This window comes from Sinocyclocheilus grahami, unplaced genomic scaffold, assembly GCF_001515645.1.
Source record: "Sinocyclocheilus grahami isolate Dianchi unplaced genomic scaffold, SAMN03320097.WGS_v1.1 scaffold86.1, whole genome shotgun sequence".
NCBI classification, from domain to species: domain Eukaryota; kingdom Metazoa; phylum Chordata; class Actinopteri; order Cypriniformes; family Cyprinidae; genus Sinocyclocheilus; species Sinocyclocheilus grahami.
Genome location: NW_015505265.1, coordinates 2261768 through 2279835, shown reverse-complemented (window position 1 = coordinate 2279835; position 18068 = coordinate 2261768). Strand labels below are relative to the sequence as shown.

The following is an 18068-nucleotide window of genomic DNA, read 5'->3' as shown; positions in this document are numbered from 1 at the left end:
CCGGGAGCAGAACGATCGGGGGAAAAGCGTACAGCCGAAGCCTCGGCCAAGTCTGTACCATCGCATCCAGCCCCAGTGGCGCTGGATGAGTCAGAGAGAACCAGAGGGGACATTGCGATGTCGTCTGAGTCGCAAACAAGTCCACCTGAGCCTGGCCAAAAACTCTCCATATCTGCTTCACCACCTCGGGGTGAAGCATCCATTCCCCGGGCCTCGGCCCCTGCCTCGACAGGATGTCTGCCCCCATATTGAGATGCCCAGGAATATGCACTGCCCTCAGCGAGAGGAGCTTGCCCTGGGACCACACAAGGATCTGATGCGCCAGCTTGCATACGGGGCGCGAACGCAGACCTCCCTGGTGGTTTATATAAAAGACCACCGCTGTGTTGTCGGTGCGTACCAACACATGGCGATCCCTTAGGTCTGGAAGAAAGTGTTTGAGGGCTCAAAACACGGCCAGCATCTCCAGGAAATTGATGTACAGAGATTAAGAGTTCTGTAAGGAATTTCCGAAAGTCTGTTCTTTGTCGTGAGGTGGAGGGAAAAGTCAATCCGAAGCTTGCTTCAGCCTGGCTAATGCTCGGGTCTGATTTATGACATCCTGTTGTCTTGGGCCTCTGTGGAATTTTTGTGACTCCTCGTGCCTCAATCATGTTTTACCAAATCTTAGATTGTCTGATTCGGTCTGATATCCTACAATTCAGAGCTTGGTATCGCTGAAGGCGTTCCCCTAGCGTTTTCCGACGCAGCTCGAGTTCCCGAAGGGGAAACATGGTTACACTTTTACTACAATAAATCCATGGTTAATTTCCGTAAGGGTAGTTAGCATGGTTTTGTTAGCCCCTATTGCTAGATGCCATTGTAATGAACAATTTGGTCTGCCTGCTGAATCCAGTCTAACCTACCATGCTTTGAGCTTATACCTAAAAGTTAGCTTGCAAAATATATTCATATATGTTCAACAGATGAATCAAATTTTCCCTGAAATGCTACTGTCGTAGGCCACAAAAAGCATTAGCAGACAGTCTAGTGGCAAAACAATTTTATATCCTTTAAAACAAACATTAATATTCAATGAAGCAAAATGGACAAAAAATAACACACTGAGAGAGACTTTTATAGACCAGCTTTCTGAACATTTAGTCCATCTGTTGAATCAAGTATAAGCTAAGCTAGCATGCTATAACCTAACACTGAACGGTTTGCTTAAACATAAGATCCAACTCTATTCCACAGGCGGACCTAGTTGTTCCTAAAGCGCTAACAATACGGGGCAGCAAAAAACATTAGCAAACAACCTGGCAGCAAAACTGAGCAAGCATGAGTAAAGATGGCAGATTTCAATTTCCTGCACCACGTGGGCAACTGCTATAGAGATTCATATGAATGCTAACATACTCTGCAAGTATTATAGATATCCTTAAGCAACAGTAGAGGTTATAGAAATTCCTCCTTTGACAATAAAACTTCTTAATTTAATCAGTAGTATGTGTACAATCAGTAGAGTGTGTTCGTAATGACAAGCAACAGGTATCTCATTAAGTAGTCTGGAATGTTGGTTGAGTTGCGCTAAAACATGCTACATGAATAAGTATGAACTGTGCACTTGGGTGGTATTGGGCTGGGAAATCAGAAGGTTGAACACTAATTAGACATGACGCTGTTTTCAGATTTTTTTTTTCCTGCTCAGGCTTAAGTCTTAACCGGGTGGATCGTGATGGGATTGTGAGCTGCTGCTTTTGTTCTCTCCATCCACAACAGAGGATATTCGGGCTGGATGACCTCATGGGAATTTTAAACTTCAACCACATCTGCGGTCTGAAAAGACAATAGGTAATAAACCTCTAAATGTATATTCCACTCGGTCTGGTAACACAATTAATAACCTCGGTTGATCTGATCTGTATTCCACAAATCCGGGCAAACCGGAGACCTCTTTAGAAGCGCCGCCGGTTCCCTCTTCTTCCTTATTTACTGTTTTCCCTAGTGAAATGGGTTTCAATTGTTATTTAGGGTTTGTTTTAATCAGCATTCTCGGGAAGTGGAAGCTTTGAGACGACTAATATGGTGGTGACGGTAACTTGTCTGTCATGCATTGCTTACTGTGTGAAATACAGAGCTGAAGCAATTAAGAATCAATCCTTGTTTCGCTACCAAACCGTGGGAAGCTTGAGAGCAGCTACAGCCTCTATTATGAGTACTAGCATACATTTCCAACCACCAAGAATGTATTTTCCCGCACTATACAAGAGATTAACTACAGTATAATCTCAGTTCAAAAATACTTTTAATAACCTAAAGGCCTGCAAACAGCATCACTTTTCCCTGACTGGCATATGGAGACCCCCTAGGTCATAAGGCAGTTGGAATTTGACTGATTTGACAGCATTTATTTCCTCTATAGTGTTGCAGCAAACATCAGCTCTTCCACAGCCCCACGTCTATTGAGTCCATACACATGAGTCAGCAGATCCATGCCATCTAGGGGACTCGCTGATGCCTGCTGCTCTTCCTGTGGTGACCGTATGCAAGTGGGCTGGATAGTCTTCCTGACACAGCAGTTTTCATGCTTTTCCCTGAGCTGTCACAGACCCCCAACTGTAAGCATAAAACACACCAACTGTTTGCTGTATACATACTTGTTTATTCAGGGAAAAGGTTTAGGTGGGTGCTATATTATGCCCAATTTGCATAATTGTCCCCCAAAATGCCATGTTTTGTATCTTCTGTTATGCCCTGTTCCATACTTCAAATTTAATTTGAGCCCTTTTACACTTCCTGGGTGTTTCAGTAAAGTGAAAGGAAGTGTATCGGTTCCTTCAAACCACCTTTTAATCTGTCAAAGGATGTATACCACAATGTGAAACGCTAAAGCCCTGCTAAATTTATAGAATAAATGCTAAATTATGCATAACTGTGTTCCGGACAACATTGAAGGGTCACCTTCTTGCACAAGGACTTCAAAATGATGGACACTATTGGTCAAAAGTTTAGAATAATTATGATGTTTTAATGCCTTTGAAAGAAGTCTCTTATGCTGATTAAGGCTGCATTATTTGACCAAAAATACAGTATAAACAGCAATATTGTAAAATATTATAATTTAAAACAAGCTTCAAGGTTGTGGCATATGAGAGAGGATCCATTGTGATGCTAAAACACTGACAGTACATTTGATTCACAAGTGCTTCAAAGGTGAAGTCTGCCTCCTTTCAGACAAAACAAAGAAACTTTAGTGTTCTTCATGTTTTCTCGAAGGTGATAATCACCCCAGTGAGAGCTGTATGGGCTGAGAGACTCACAAAATGGGGGTTATTCACACAACCTGGGGGTGTGTAAAAAGCAGGAAGATGTGGGGAATAATAGAGAGTGGGTGGGAGACATTCAGCGGAGATGGTCACAGGTTACAGAGGAGTGATTTTAAGTGGTGACATATTGTAAAGGTCTGGGGCTGAAGACAAGACAGAAGAAGCAGGACCACCAACATGACGTCAACACTGTACAGTATAACAAACAACCACTATTTATTTTTCATTGTAATTTTATATTTCAATGATATTTTGTTCTAGACATTTTAAAATTCTGGATATCCGTGTGTAAAGTGCATTTAAATGTTTTAATAAAGTCTCCTATGCTCAGCAGGACTGCATTTATTTAATCACAATTACAGTAAAAACAATAATATTCTGAAATATTATTAGAATTTAAAATAACTATTTTCTATTTAAACATCTTTTATAATGTAATTTATTCCTGTAATGCAAAGATGAATTTTCAGCATCATTACTCCAGTCCTCAGTGTCACATTATTCATCAGAAATTATTTATTAATTGATGTTATTAATGCTTTTTGAAAATATAACATATTAATAGTATATTTTTTTCTGGATCTGTCCATTTGGACACATCAATACTTCAGTGCAAACCCCCTGAGGAAAGGAAGTGGGCTTGGCTTGAGCAGATCCCTGGGGTCGCTGGCCTAGAGTGATAGATCCATCAACACCTCCATCATCCACCCTCACCACCCAAAATCACACAGCAGAACATCTCACAGCCCACCGCAGGCTCTTCACACCTGGACACTCTGCCCTGAGTGCCCCCCTCCTTCCCAGCCTTCATTTTTCCAGTAGCAACCTCGGCTGCTCCGTGACCATTACACACACACACACACACTAACAGACAAACTCAAGCTTGACCGCATAATTAGGACTGGAGACCACCAGCTGGAGGTTCAGCCAGAGTAAATACACAGTAAAACAACAAGGCACATCTCAACACAGAACTGTCAACAAAACCGATCCTACTGCAGCTAAAGTCAACGATCAAGGAGATTTTTTAGTATCAAATGTTTGAGAATGAAACTTAAATTTTCACAAAATACATAGAATACACTACTTCTTTAAAAACCTTGTGGAGAGGCATTTGCAAAGCAAGATTTATTTGATAAACTGATTCACTGATTCACTTGAGTAATGACTAGGGAAAAACTCATGCAGAAGTATTTGCAAAGCCAGATTCATTTGAGAAACAGCAAATTGCATTGATTCTTTAAGACCGTTTCAATAAACCAGTTTAAAACGATTAATGGGTTCATTTGATTCATCACTCAAAGGTATTGACAGAAACACTTAAACACTGCTTTTTTATCACTTTTCAAATATATTACACAGATTGTTTAAAATTGTCTGCCTGAGTCATGCTTTGCAAACCGGTCCAACTCAATCATTAAAAAGAATCACATAAAGCACAGTCAGATGTCCAGAAGGCCCCAAAGAACCGTCATTTAATTTAAACCAGCAATTTCAGTAAATAATCTGAAGTCAAACTTTTAATCTCAGAACACAAGTTTCTCTAACATGGTGACTTACTTCAGTTTCATGGTGCCGCTCCACTTATTTTCCTCCACACTCCGTGATTTTCTCTCCCTCCAGCTGCGAGTGTCGGTGTGGGGCATTAGTCCGAGTCGGCCCACCATGTGTGTGGATTCACCTCACTGCCTACCACACCACATCAGCAGTGTTTTCAAAGTAACTGCACATTGGGGTGTTCACCACCAGCATTGACCGAAGTGCTGAAAAAGCTGAAAGACTTAGTCAGAAGACAGAAAGACAAAAACGAAGCACGTTCACGAGAGTCTGAAGTGCAGACTTTATGTCGCTTCCTATTGAGACATAATCTTTTTATATAGGTTGAGACTTCCAAGATAAGCACAAGTACCATTTTGATGAACAATACAACACAGGTATCCTCTCTACTGTAAACAAGCACAGTGCCAGCTCACATGTGAGTTTGCGCCCACGCATACGTCAGGAAGACAGCAAGCTTGCACTCCAGATTCTCGTGAACGAGCTCAGGGCCATTTGCCTTAGGCTATGGATTACAAGTAAATAATGTTCGGTTTCTTGCAAAGACAGGTCATTTCACTTCATAAGACCTCAATATACAGTATATCGTCAGGAGCCATGGTAATAATTTTGTGTTGCCTGTATATGCTTTTCTGACTCTCAAAGTGATAGTATCTGGGAACTGCATTTTATGAACCACTAAGGACGACAGTTTCAGATAAAAATCTTTACTGTTCTACTGAAGAAAAAAGTTACCTACATCTTGTCTGACCTGAGAATGACTAAATTAACAGTAAATGTTCATTTTTGGGTGACCGATTGCTTTAAAGTGCAGGAAGAACAGTGATGCTAATACTAATGCTAGCAAGAGAATGCCCCTATAACAGGAGGTATGAGTAGATTAATTGATAACAAAACATATAATGTTCTACTTCAGGCTTTCTGTGAACAAATGTACCATCTGTTCTAGTTGGAACAATTGCACTAGCACCAGGAAAGCAGTTCAGATGTGGCACAAGAATGAATGTTATTTTCACAGTTCATGTGAACTAACGCCTCCCTTTCCCACTTTTATCTTCAGTTGGCAATTATGTTTATTCAAGGCCCAGCATATACATGCCATGAATTAACTTCCATTTGTTTCTATGGTTACTCCCTAAGACCAGTGCAACAAAGCACTTTGGCTGCTCAACTCGTCTGGTGACAGTCTGGATTGTTGTACGTGTAATTACGGTGGAATGTTTACTCCAATCATAGTCATTACTGTTCAAGCTCACCTGGACAGGCAACTGAAATTGAGTGCTAGGCCATAAAAAACATTTCACCGTGTGTTGTGCTCAATGCCACTGCAAGTCTGCATACCGCCAAACAGCTGTGACTCTCAATGTTGACCTGCATGCATGCACGTACAAGTATACACCCTCCATTTACACACCTTGAAACCTTGGAATGGGCAGTCAACTAATGAATTGTGGCAGCAGTTTAAAAGAAATTAAGTTTGGACTTCACACAATGTCTATACCACATGTGAATGAGCATCAAACAGCATCGAGTGAAAACAGCATCGCTTTTATAAGAGAAGCCTTGTCACGTCACCACTCACTTCTAGTGAAGACACTACAACCCTCTCAGAGAAAAGCTGTTTTGTAACAAATTCACCTACAATTATACATTTCTTAAAGTGAAAGGCATTTTACACTGTATGCAATCTTGTCATCCATACATACACATGAATGGCACTGAAAAACAAGCTAGCAAATGCTAAACGACATAGTACATTTGTAAGATTATGTAAATATTGTGTTCCGTACTATATGAAAGTGATATATAAATTAAAAAATATATATATATATTTTTCTGCATAAACATCTATCCTTTACATTCCAGGAGGAACCTAATTTTTTCTGTGCTAAAAAAACACATACGCAAGGGTCACCAGAATAGTATACGCAATTTTTGTAACAGGTCGCATATGCTCATTGAATCTCTTTTGAACTAATCAATTGCTCCACAAGGTGGCAACACTGGCACTGGACCTTATTTCACAGTAGAAATTAAAACTAAATAGACGGAATAACAACAGCAACAAATAGTGGCGACTGCAACAACGACAGACACCCGCATTGACAAGCACCTGTGTGAGGGGTTATGAAATAGCAGCAACTTTAGTTTAAAAGAGAGAGAGTACTTAGATATAAGGTATTTTTATTGGCCATAACAACCTGATCTCATGGCAATTCATACATATTTTATGAGGTGGCTAATTCATACGACCTCACTTGTACGAATTTGTACACTTTTTGCTAAATCATACATATTTTATGAGTTCCCCAATTCGTAAGAATTCATACGAGGTAACTACTCTTAACCCCGCCCCTAAACCTACTCGTCACTAGGGTCTAGACAAATCGTACAAAATCATACGAGTGAGGTCATATGAATTCGTACTAATTAGCCATCTCCTAAAATATGTGCGACTTGGTCATGAAATAGCGTTGGTCATAACTTCTGGAGAGAAATAGCACAGACACGGGACTAAGATGAAGCTTTCCAGAGTGCATGTGTCAACCGCCTATCAAATGGAGTATACTTTGTAAGGCTACATGTTCTACTTTACACATATGCTAGCGTACACATACAAACATTTTTTGTATATTTTAGGCTTAACTTTACCATGTATTTGATCACTTCTTATTGGTCAGCAACATACTGCAGCAGTAAATAATTCAAATATATACAAGACTAATTAGGTGCTCAAAGAACCCACAAAATAGTCCACTTGCCCAAACCTCCAGTGAAAGGATTGTATTTGGCACTTTCCCATTTAAAACTTTTGACACCCACATATACAACATACACACCAAATCTTTTACCATTCATTGCACATGTTTTACCCACATGGACAGCCGCTCTGATCTCTAGACAGACAAATCTCTCAACCTCATTTTCTTTCTCTTTCTCTCATCCCCTTTGGAGTCAATAGTGCATGTGGCTATCTAAAACAGTCATATCCTTTTAATCAGTTCTACCCCAACTCCCACCTAGCAAAGGCTCAGATGATTCACTCACATGACCCTGTACACAATGCTCAGTTCAGGGTTGTTTTGAACCATTTCATCTTGCGGAGCACCGAGGTGCAATAGCAAAGCACAGCAAACTGTTGAGTGTGACAGTGCATCCTGAAGCTCTGGGAAGCTCTTTGGGCCCTCTGTCTGTATTCATTATAGGAGCCAGCTAAAATGTCAATACACTAATCATATGCTCCGTCACTCTGGAGCATATGCCGAGAAGGGGGGTTAGGGAAAAGTCAACTTCTCAGCTATGCATCTAGCCATCATCCGCTCCTCTGTTTTCTTACTAGTTGCCCACTAATATGTATACAGTACAGGCTGAAATAAAGAAAGTTAAATCACCTTATGGAAGCCAAAGATGCCTTACAAAAAGACTATGGAAACATGGTTCAGCAATCATGGTACTTTGATTTACCTTGGAACTGAGTGCCTTATTCATAGACTAAGGTACTTAAACAGTACTTTATGTGGGTACATTATGTGGGTTTCCATTTCTATGGTAATACCATTATTTTTTATTTTTTTTGTAAAGCAATTGTAAGGTAACACCTTGCATTAACGTGATTGAATTACAAGATAACACTTAATACAAGCCAGGTTTACAATAATTGCACCCAATACACATTGTGATTCAATCACTGCAACCGCATTCAGAGGTATTCAGGGATGGATTCTGATCACTGCTGTTCTGAAAATTCATTTTCATAAAATGTTATTTGAAATCAAAGATCATAACAACACCTAAAGGTTGACTGGAAACAGATTGACATTGTCCCTCGTCACTTTCTCCTCCAACTCTAATTGTAATCTAATTAACATTTTACTTACAAGAGAGGATCCAGCCTCCTGCTTGTTGTACAAGCAGGTTATAGGCCCAATGCACACAAGCAGAATAACTGCAGGTCTGGATGTTCACTACCAGCCCTTGATTTAAATTTAGAAGTTTGATAATGACTCCTTTATAGGATGCTCTACCAGCTCACTGCATCAGTGTTTTCAAAGTAACTGCACATTGGTGTGTTTGCCACTATCAGCATTGACCGAAGTGCTCCCGTTTCCCAGCTCTCGTCACGCAGCTGCGCAGCAGGGCCCGGCTCCGCTCCAGGGCCCCAACCACTCAGCATTAATCTGTTTTCCCAATTTGTCCCTGTCAGGGATTAGTGCTGTCACTCAAAAAGCAGCCATCCACATGGATCATTTGCCTGTTTCTTTCTCCTCTGCTCTGTTCCTCTGTGTACTTTCTCTATCTCTCCATCTCTCTGCCCCTCTTCTCTGTTTCTGGATATCTTTCTCGCTGTAATCCTCACTGTGATGGGTGGCCTACGGAGCCGACGTTATCAGCTTAGCTGAGAGCTGTTGTGAATGTGTGCAAGAACTCTCAACAACCCCTCACTTCTCATTCACTCACCTCTCCACTCCGCAGTCAACCATCCCCCATGTCACCATCCCATCGCCTCCATTAGAGCCCCGCCCCCTTGTCCCACCCATCAGAAGACCACTGTCCACATTAGCATTGGCACAGCATGTGGGTGGAAAGGTGAATGGCATCCCCCTGTTCACAACTCTTGGGATGCTTTATCATTATTGCCCCACTACAGCAGTAGAAGGAAGCAAATTGTCCAAACAATGAGATTAAACTGATGCATTTATGTACCTAATTGACTTTAAATTGGAGCACACAGTGAGAACTCAAGAATTGGGGGCAATGCTAGTCATAAAGCGGTAAGCACCCAAATGCATCAACTGACCTTTCATTACAAGAGGAAGAATTGTTAAATATGTACTAACTTATACGCCGTTAGCCACTGATGAAAGGTTACTTCAAAGCTTTGCAGTCTTTGGTAAGTATACAGATGCAAAACAAATCAAAATGCAGGCTAAATTGGGGCTCCTTAAATGTGCATTCAGTAGTTTGGTGCCAATTAAAAAAGTTTACACAGTAAGAAATAAATTGCGTTATCTGAATGGTGTACACTCATGAGATGAAGACTGTACTAATTTATTTACTTATTCCTCATGCTCATTGGTTCTGTAGATACTCAAGCAGCATGTTGTTTGGTCATGTGAAGAGTGAAAATTAGACAATATAACACTTGTTTTGTGTTTTACCAGCGGAAACAATGGGAAATTAGTACCTGTATAGCCGAAAAAGCTGAAAGACTTAGTCAGAAGACAGAAAGACAAAAACGAAGCACGTTCACGAGAGTCTGAAGTGCAGACTTTATGTCGCTTCCTATTGAGACATAATCTTTTTATATAGGTTGAGACTTCCAAGATAAGCACAAGTACCATTTTGATGAACAATACAACACAGGTATCCTCTCTACTGTAAACAAGCACAGTGCCAGCTCACATGTGAGTTTGCGCCCACGCATACGTCAGGAAGACAGCAAGCTTGCACTCCAGATTCTCGTGAACGAGCTCAGGGCCATTTGCCTTAGGCTATGGATTACAAGTAAATAATGTTCGGTTTCTTGCAAAGACAGGTCATTTCACTTCATAAGACCTCAATATACAGTATATCGTCAGGAGCCATGGTAATAATTTTGTGTTGCCTGTATATGCTTTTCTGACTCTCAAAGTGATAGTATCTGGGAACTGCATTTTATGAACCACTAAGGACGACAGTTTCAGATAAAAATCTTTACTGTTCTACTGAAGAAAAAAGTTACCTACATCTTGTCTGACCTGAGAATGACTAAATTAACAGTAAATGTTCATTTTTGGGTGACCGATTGCTTTAAAGTGCAGGAAGAACAGTGATGCTAATACTAATGCTAGCAAGAGAATGCCCCTATAACAGGAGGTATGAGTAGATTAATTGATAACAAAACATATAATGTTCTACTTCAGGCTTTCTGTGAACAAATGTACCATCTGTTCTAGTTGGAACAATTGCACTAGCACCAGGAAAGCAGTTCAGATGTGGCACAAGAATGAATGTTATTTTCACAGTTCATGTGAACTAACGCCTCCCTTTCCCACTTTTATCTTCAGTTGGCAATTATGTTTATTCAAGGCCCAGCATATACATGCCATGAATTAACTTCCATTTGTTTCTATGGTTACTCCCTAAGACCAGTGCAACAAAGCACTTTGGCTGCTCAACTCGTCTGGTGACAGTCTGGATTGTTGTACGTGTAATTACGGTGGAATGTTTACTCCAATCATAGTCATTACTGTTCAAGCTCACCTGGACAGGCAACTGAAATTGAGTGCTAGGCCATAAAAAACATTTCACCGTGTGTTGTGCTCAATGCCACTGCAAGTCTGCATACCGCCAAACAGCTGTGACTCTCAATGTTGACCTGCATGCATGCACGTACAAGTATACACCCTCCATTTACACACCTTGAAACCTTGGAATGGGCAGTCAACTAATGAATTGTGGCAGCAGTTTAAAAGAAATTAAGTTTGGACTTCACACAATGTCTATACCACATGTGAATGAGCATCAAACAGCATCGAGTGAAAACAGCATCGCTTTTATAAGAGAAGCCTTGTCACGTCACCACTCACTTCTAGTGAAGACACTACAACCCTCTCAGAGAAAAGCTGTTTTGTAACAAATTCACCTACAATTATACATTTCTTAAAGTGAAAGGCATTTTACACTGTATGCAATCTTGTCATCCATACATACACATGAATGGCACTGAAAAACAAGCTAGCAAATGCTAAACGACATAGTACATTTGTAAGATTATGTAAATATTGTGTTTCGTACTATATGAAAGTGATATATAAATTAAAAAATATATATATATATTTTTCTGCATAAACATCTATCCTTTACATTCCAGGAGGAACCTAATTTTTTCTGTGCTAAAAAAACACGTACGCAAGGGTCACCAGAATAGTATACGCAATTTTTGTAACAGGTCGCATATGCTCATTGAATCTCTTTTGAACTAATCAATTGCTCCACAAGGTGGCAACACTGGCACTGGACGTTATTTCACATTAGAAAATAAAACTAAATAGACGGAATAACAACAGCAACAAATAGTGGCGACTGCAAATTGTAATCTAATTAACATTTTACTTACAAGAGAGGATCCAGCCTCCTGCTTGTTGTACAAGCAGGTTATAGGCCCAATGCACACAAGCAGAATAACTGCAGGTCTGGATGTTCACTACCAGCCCTTGATTTAAATTTAGAAGTTTGATAATGACTCCTTTATAGGATGCTCTTCATTAATTTTTTGGCACGCCTGAAAGCAAGGTGTTGCACTGGCATTTCTTATTCTGCATACTCTGATCAAATCAAACATCTGTGGAAAGGTATCTGGAGGTCTTAGTGAACTGCTAGGTGGAGCAAGTTATTGGTCTTGATTTTAATTAAACAGCAATTCATATTTTATACCAGTTTCACACCTTAAACAAGCACTCTACTGTTACTCCATCATGTGTCACTTGTGCACAAACTAACACGAATGCCTATTTATGTCTAGAAAGCATCTAGTCAAAGTCTTTTTAAGAAAAATCACACAACAGGCCCCATATTGAGCATTTCTATCACTCATACATGTATGAGTGGATTGTCCCTGGCGTATGCAATCTCTGATAGTGCAGTTCTTCAATTTCTCAGCCTTTGGTTACTAATTTAATGCTAGTTACACAAATTAGTGGCTGTTAGTAACAAACAATCAAGTATGTCCCATATTCAGCATTCAAAGAATGCCAGGGTGTCCAAAATAAAAACTGACCTCATTCCTAACCATAACAATAAAATTCCTGGAAGGCACTAGTATTTGGGATGAAACAAGAGGTGGTACCCAACATAACTTCCTACTTCTTCTGTTCATCCACCCAGGAGTTTAAATTAAGGAGGGAAAAACAAATCTATTTTCTCTCTCTTCCTCGTCATTATGTTTCTGTGACATAGCAGCCTCCCTGCGTATCCGCTTATTTTGAGATCAACTCCAAAGAAAACAGACATGCAATTATACATCAGACTGCAAAAATTAACCTTGTCCTATATGGGGTCACATCTGTCTGTTGTCTCAGAATGACCCGGAAGTGCTTGGGTAGGTGGCAGCATCCCAAGTGGATCTAAAAACTTAGCTGTCATCATTCTCCACAAAGGGAGAGGCCCCTGATCACTCTTTAATGTCCCATGTTGTCACTTGGCTTGAGAAATTTGTCAAATGTGTTTTCCAGGACCATTCCAGAAGAATTCCTGTCACCACCCTTTTGCAAATACCAGTGGAATTGAGAAACTAATACATTAAAGCAGTGATCTAGTAGACACGCAACTCAACAGAGATAATCCTACTGGAGCAACATAGGGTTAGGTGCCTTTCTCAAGGATGAACTCTTCTGGTCACCAGTCAATAGCTACTATGCCACGCCATCCTATACCACATCACACCAAGTCCAAAATCTGTAACCTTGATTTTAAGTTAAGGTAAAGATCCAGAGGCATCTAGTTTGCTACCATGCTTTGCTACATAAGGATGTTTGAGGTTCCATTAAGTGATCTATGTTAAATTCTTACCTGATGAAAAAGGATGCTGCAGCTGAAGTGGGATGATCAGAGGAAGCAGACACAGCCTGGCCAAAATGAACCGGACTTCTCTGTCTGGAGGGAGTCAGGGACACTCTGGAGATGGTGGCATCTGAATGCCATTCGTTCTGCTCTGCTTGACCTACGAGGCCTTGTGTCTGGGATGGGGAGAAGCAGGAGAGGAAATGCTTCAAACTCTGGATCCCAATAATATGACATTAAATTACCTTCTTGCATTGTTCCATGAATCACACGCCTAGGTCACGGAGGATCACACCTTCTTGAAGGAATAGAGCAAGTCCTTACAAGGAGCAAGAGGCAGTTCCCTTATGGATTATGTTTCAAAGGTCACAAATAAAAAGAAGGAGGTAACACTTACTCACATGCATTTATCATAAAGTACATAATTAACCACCAGGGAGGAACATTATTCCCTGTACTAAAGGTATGAACAGGGTTTCAGGATAGAGATTAGACCGATTCACAAGAAATGTGAATTCCTTATCCAGAACCATAGTAAGATTCAGAGGTTGTCAATCCAGACATGGGTCCACCAGGTCTCCCATGATTTGAGGCAATACAGGCAAGCTCTCGAGAAAGTGGACAGGTCAAGAATCTAGTCTTCTATCAGTGTCTCCAATGGTGTTCCCACAAAAGCTCAAAATCTGGGTGCTTGAGATATGCATGATTCTACAAATCGACTCTACACTGTGATATTTGAAATGCTGTTACATAATTCTTGCATGAAGTCTGTGAGAAATAGCTTTTTTGCAGATAATAAAATAAAACATCTAGAACATATTGGTTTGTAGTTGATAAATATTCTTGCACTGAAGCCCATTCATTCACTGACGTTTTCATTATTTTACCAGAGTTGCTCTTTGTCTCCGAGGCTTGTGAGTAACTAAGTAGCTTAAACCCACAATCAATATGATCTGTCAAGTGCTTGTTTTGAATGTAGGCAGTGTGTTAAAAGGCTTCAGGTAAGGTTGGGCAATTTCCCAGAGAATATCATGAGTTAGTCACTGACAGCACATTGAGCAATAGACAACCATGGCTTTAGGGTGGCATGTCGTCTATGTTGCGGTGGTTGTGCATAATGGCTGGATTCGTGTTTGGTCTGGATTCATGTCTGGCAACTAAAATAACATCATTAACAATCTTTCATGAAGCATAGGCCATCCAGTGCGTGATGCGTCAACAGAACTCTGACAGGAGAACTATTTATATACCTTGGATGACATATGAGCTCCATATATCACAAACCTTCAGACATATGGAAGGATTACTCACATGAGACAGAATACAACAAGCAGCATCCATTCTGTTTCTAGTCTACACTTTGTTGAACTGTGACATTTGGTTGAATAATTACTATTACATAAGCTTCAACTGATTTGAGGGTTGGAGGGTTTTGAACAAAAGCAAAAGGTTTTGTTTTGTTTGAGTTGTTTATGTCTGTTTATTCAGATGCTCCAGGATTGTGTTTATGTCTATAACTGCTTTCTGTGTACGGTTGAAATCAATAATTGTTATGTCTGTCAGTTCAGTCGCAGAAATGGCAATTCCATTGTTCGAAATTACAAAGTATGCATGTGGACATGACTTAAACTTCAATTAGTGTTTTGGGGGGAATGACTATCCATACACAATAGCTGTTCCTGCGGCTTTTTATGTGAGCTTTTTTACAGCTTAGGTGGGATCAAAAAACGATTCTGGTGTCCAGGTTTTTGAGCCCGTGAGAAGTCAGAAAGGGCTCAGATGAACTTAGCACTCATGCATTCATCAACGCAAAAAACGACATGCTGGATCCGTGACATGACAGAGTCCTATCGCAGCGCATGGCATTCCGGTTTCAGATGAGCCGTGATAAATCAAAACCGCGTCACACTGACAGTGAATATTGTCTATCTGGACAGAATGGTAATCCCCACGTACAGATAAAGAAGGAACGGGTGTCACATTTCACATCAACAGGATGTTTAAAGGGGCATACGCAGTCGAAGCGAGACAGAATTTGGGATGCACAAACATAGACATTAGATGCACATTCAAGCACACACACACTGAAGCAGCTGTCAAAAAAAACACTATGGGTTTTTGAGGACTTAAGCCCTCCAGTCAAGCTGTTTTCATGAGTGTCAGACACAGAGCATGAGGTGCACGCGCTGTATCCCCAGGTCGGGTCATTAAAGTACAGCTGCAGAGAGCTCCCAGCACTCGATAAAATCAGGTATTCTCTTTATGCTACACCCTACACCCTCTCTACAACCATCTCTACACTAGAGTCCAGAAAATCCAACTATTCACACCTCCTTCCGAATGTCTGTCTTTCCTTTTCTTTTATGTGAAGGAGCAGCATAATTTCTCTCTCTTTCTCCTGTTCTGAGGGAGGCAGATCACAGTCTGTTCACGCTGCTTAAGGATTCCTGGTTTTGGGCTCCCAGTAGGCCAGTAGGTCATTCTAGCCCATATGAAACCCACGTGAAAAATCCCATCCTGCTATGCTCTAATAATTTTATCTGCCAGCTTGAGTAAAGAGCAATAAACCTGACAGTAACATGCTCTCAAGACGGATTTTCTTTTCTTTTTAAAGGTGTTACTCATCAGATTATAGCAAAATATGTTTGACCAAAAGCTCTAAGAAACAAAAAAATGTTCTGCGTTTGTTGTAGTGTTAATTTCGTTAACGAAAACTATGATGACAAATGTTGGTTGACAAGCTTTTTTCCTATGACTAAAACTAGGGGTGCGCTGATCCGATATTCAGTATCAGTATCGCTCCAATACTGCCACTTTATGCTGGATCGGGGAATCGGTCAGACCAGACCGATCCAAATCCGATATTGTGCTTATACTATTCTGTGTTATTGTTAAGCCCCACGAAAGGCACAAAAACATTATAAAGCACAATAAAGTTTCCGTGCACTATATTTCAAGTGTTCTGAGACCGTGCCATAGTTTAATGTGAGGTACAGATGAATATTTAAGTCGTTAAATTCAAGTTCTCGTAAACTCTTCTCTCCTCTGCGGCTGTGAGTCATCCTCCATTCAGCATTCAAACTGCGCTGTTAGATCACAACACTGGAGTAGAAAGCACTATGAATTGTTTTTCATGCGCACAGAAACTGAAATTTAAAACTTAAAAGAAAAGGCTCAATAAACTATCGCACAGATATAATACACTACGCATCAATGTCTCTTCCCTTTGTGCTTTGAGCTTTTCTATGCGGAGCGCTGCGCGCTGTGACTCCGTGTTGCTTCAAGCGCATCATTCTGTGCATGGGATGTGCATAAGCACTTCGTGCCACTCTGCATTGGAGCCTTTCATGTTATAATACTTTTGCGCAATGAAAGATTGTTAATAGCCTTTCTTGTTCTGTCTTATATATCATATGTTGCTGCCTCATTACTTTGCTATAAATGTAAAATAAATGTATTTAATTTATTGCATACATTTATATATAATTATATTTACTTATTTTCCATGATTGTATATTACAATACAAAGAGCAATGTGTAACATTTTACCAGATTACACCTATTTATTGTATCCCCCCCCCCACTAAATAATGTTTTTTCTCTAAATGTTTATATTTTATAAAATTATTGTGAACTCATTTTTGTAGAGTAACTTTTGCTGCTGAATTATCCACTAACCTAGTTTATAATATAATTTTTCTCATAGATTATGATTATATATATTTTTTAATTTGTTATTTTTCTTTATAATGAAGTAGTCTATATTTACTAGATTGTGTAATACACAAAAGAGTGATGATCGGGTCAACACACACTGAGGTATATAGGATCGGTTCTGAAAAAATGGCATCGGTATCATGCCACCCCTAACTAAAACGTGATGATGGCAAGATGACAATAAGGTGAATGAACGATAACTCTGACTATAACAACATGCAATATCGTTGGCGATAAAAGACATGACCAAAATGTATTTTAAAAAAGAAAAACTTTATTTATTTTCCTCAAAAAAAAAAAGAGACAAAATATTTCTGCAGACTATTGTGTATGCCTCTACTACGCAAGCTATCGTGTGTGCGGTTGCCAATCCCCAAACCAGATCTCTCTTAAAAGGATACATGTTCTGCTTATTTGTTTGCAATCTGGCAACCATGCACATGCACTCACTCTTCATTACGGAAGTGCCGATGATAAAGGCTATACCATCTCATAATTTGGCAAGTTATCTTAGAAGATTTGTAACAGCCTGAAGTCAGAAGTGTGGCTATGATGTCTAAAAATGTGGTGTTTTGAAACAGAACTTCAATGGCAGAATTATCAGGTATTGTAAGTGGATTTGTAAAACGCATCATTCGAATTTCAAAATAACAGATGTTCTTGAGTGTGTGTATGAATATGTTCTTATTCCGCTTTATAAACAAGTATTATGATGGCAGCACATTGATAGTATCAGACGGTAATATCATGGTACTTGAATATTGTAATAAATTGTTACCATGGGCAATCCAAGAGACTTAAAGCGGTGGTTGACTGTTTTTTTTTCTAGGCTTGATTGTGTTTATGAGGTGCAGTCTAACATGTGTTCATGCTTCGTTTAAAAAAAAAAAAAAAAAAAAAAAATTTTTTTTTCAAAAATTTACTTTTTTTCCAACCCCTCTTTTC

General features: G+C 39.8%; 1 protein-coding gene across 1 annotated transcript in view; it reads right to left on the bottom strand.

Annotated features, from left to right (window-relative positions):
* LOC107586892 (kinesin-like protein KIF26A) overlaps nucleotides 1-18068 on the bottom strand; it is a 115806-nt gene that overhangs the window by 47494 nt on the left and 50244 nt on the right. Inside the window, exon 4 of the mRNA XM_016274439.1 lies at nucleotides 13416-13582. Within this exon, the coding sequence (XP_016129925.1) occupies nucleotides 13416-13582 (167 nt within the window). The remainder of the gene's footprint in view (nucleotides 1-13415; nucleotides 13583-18068) is intronic.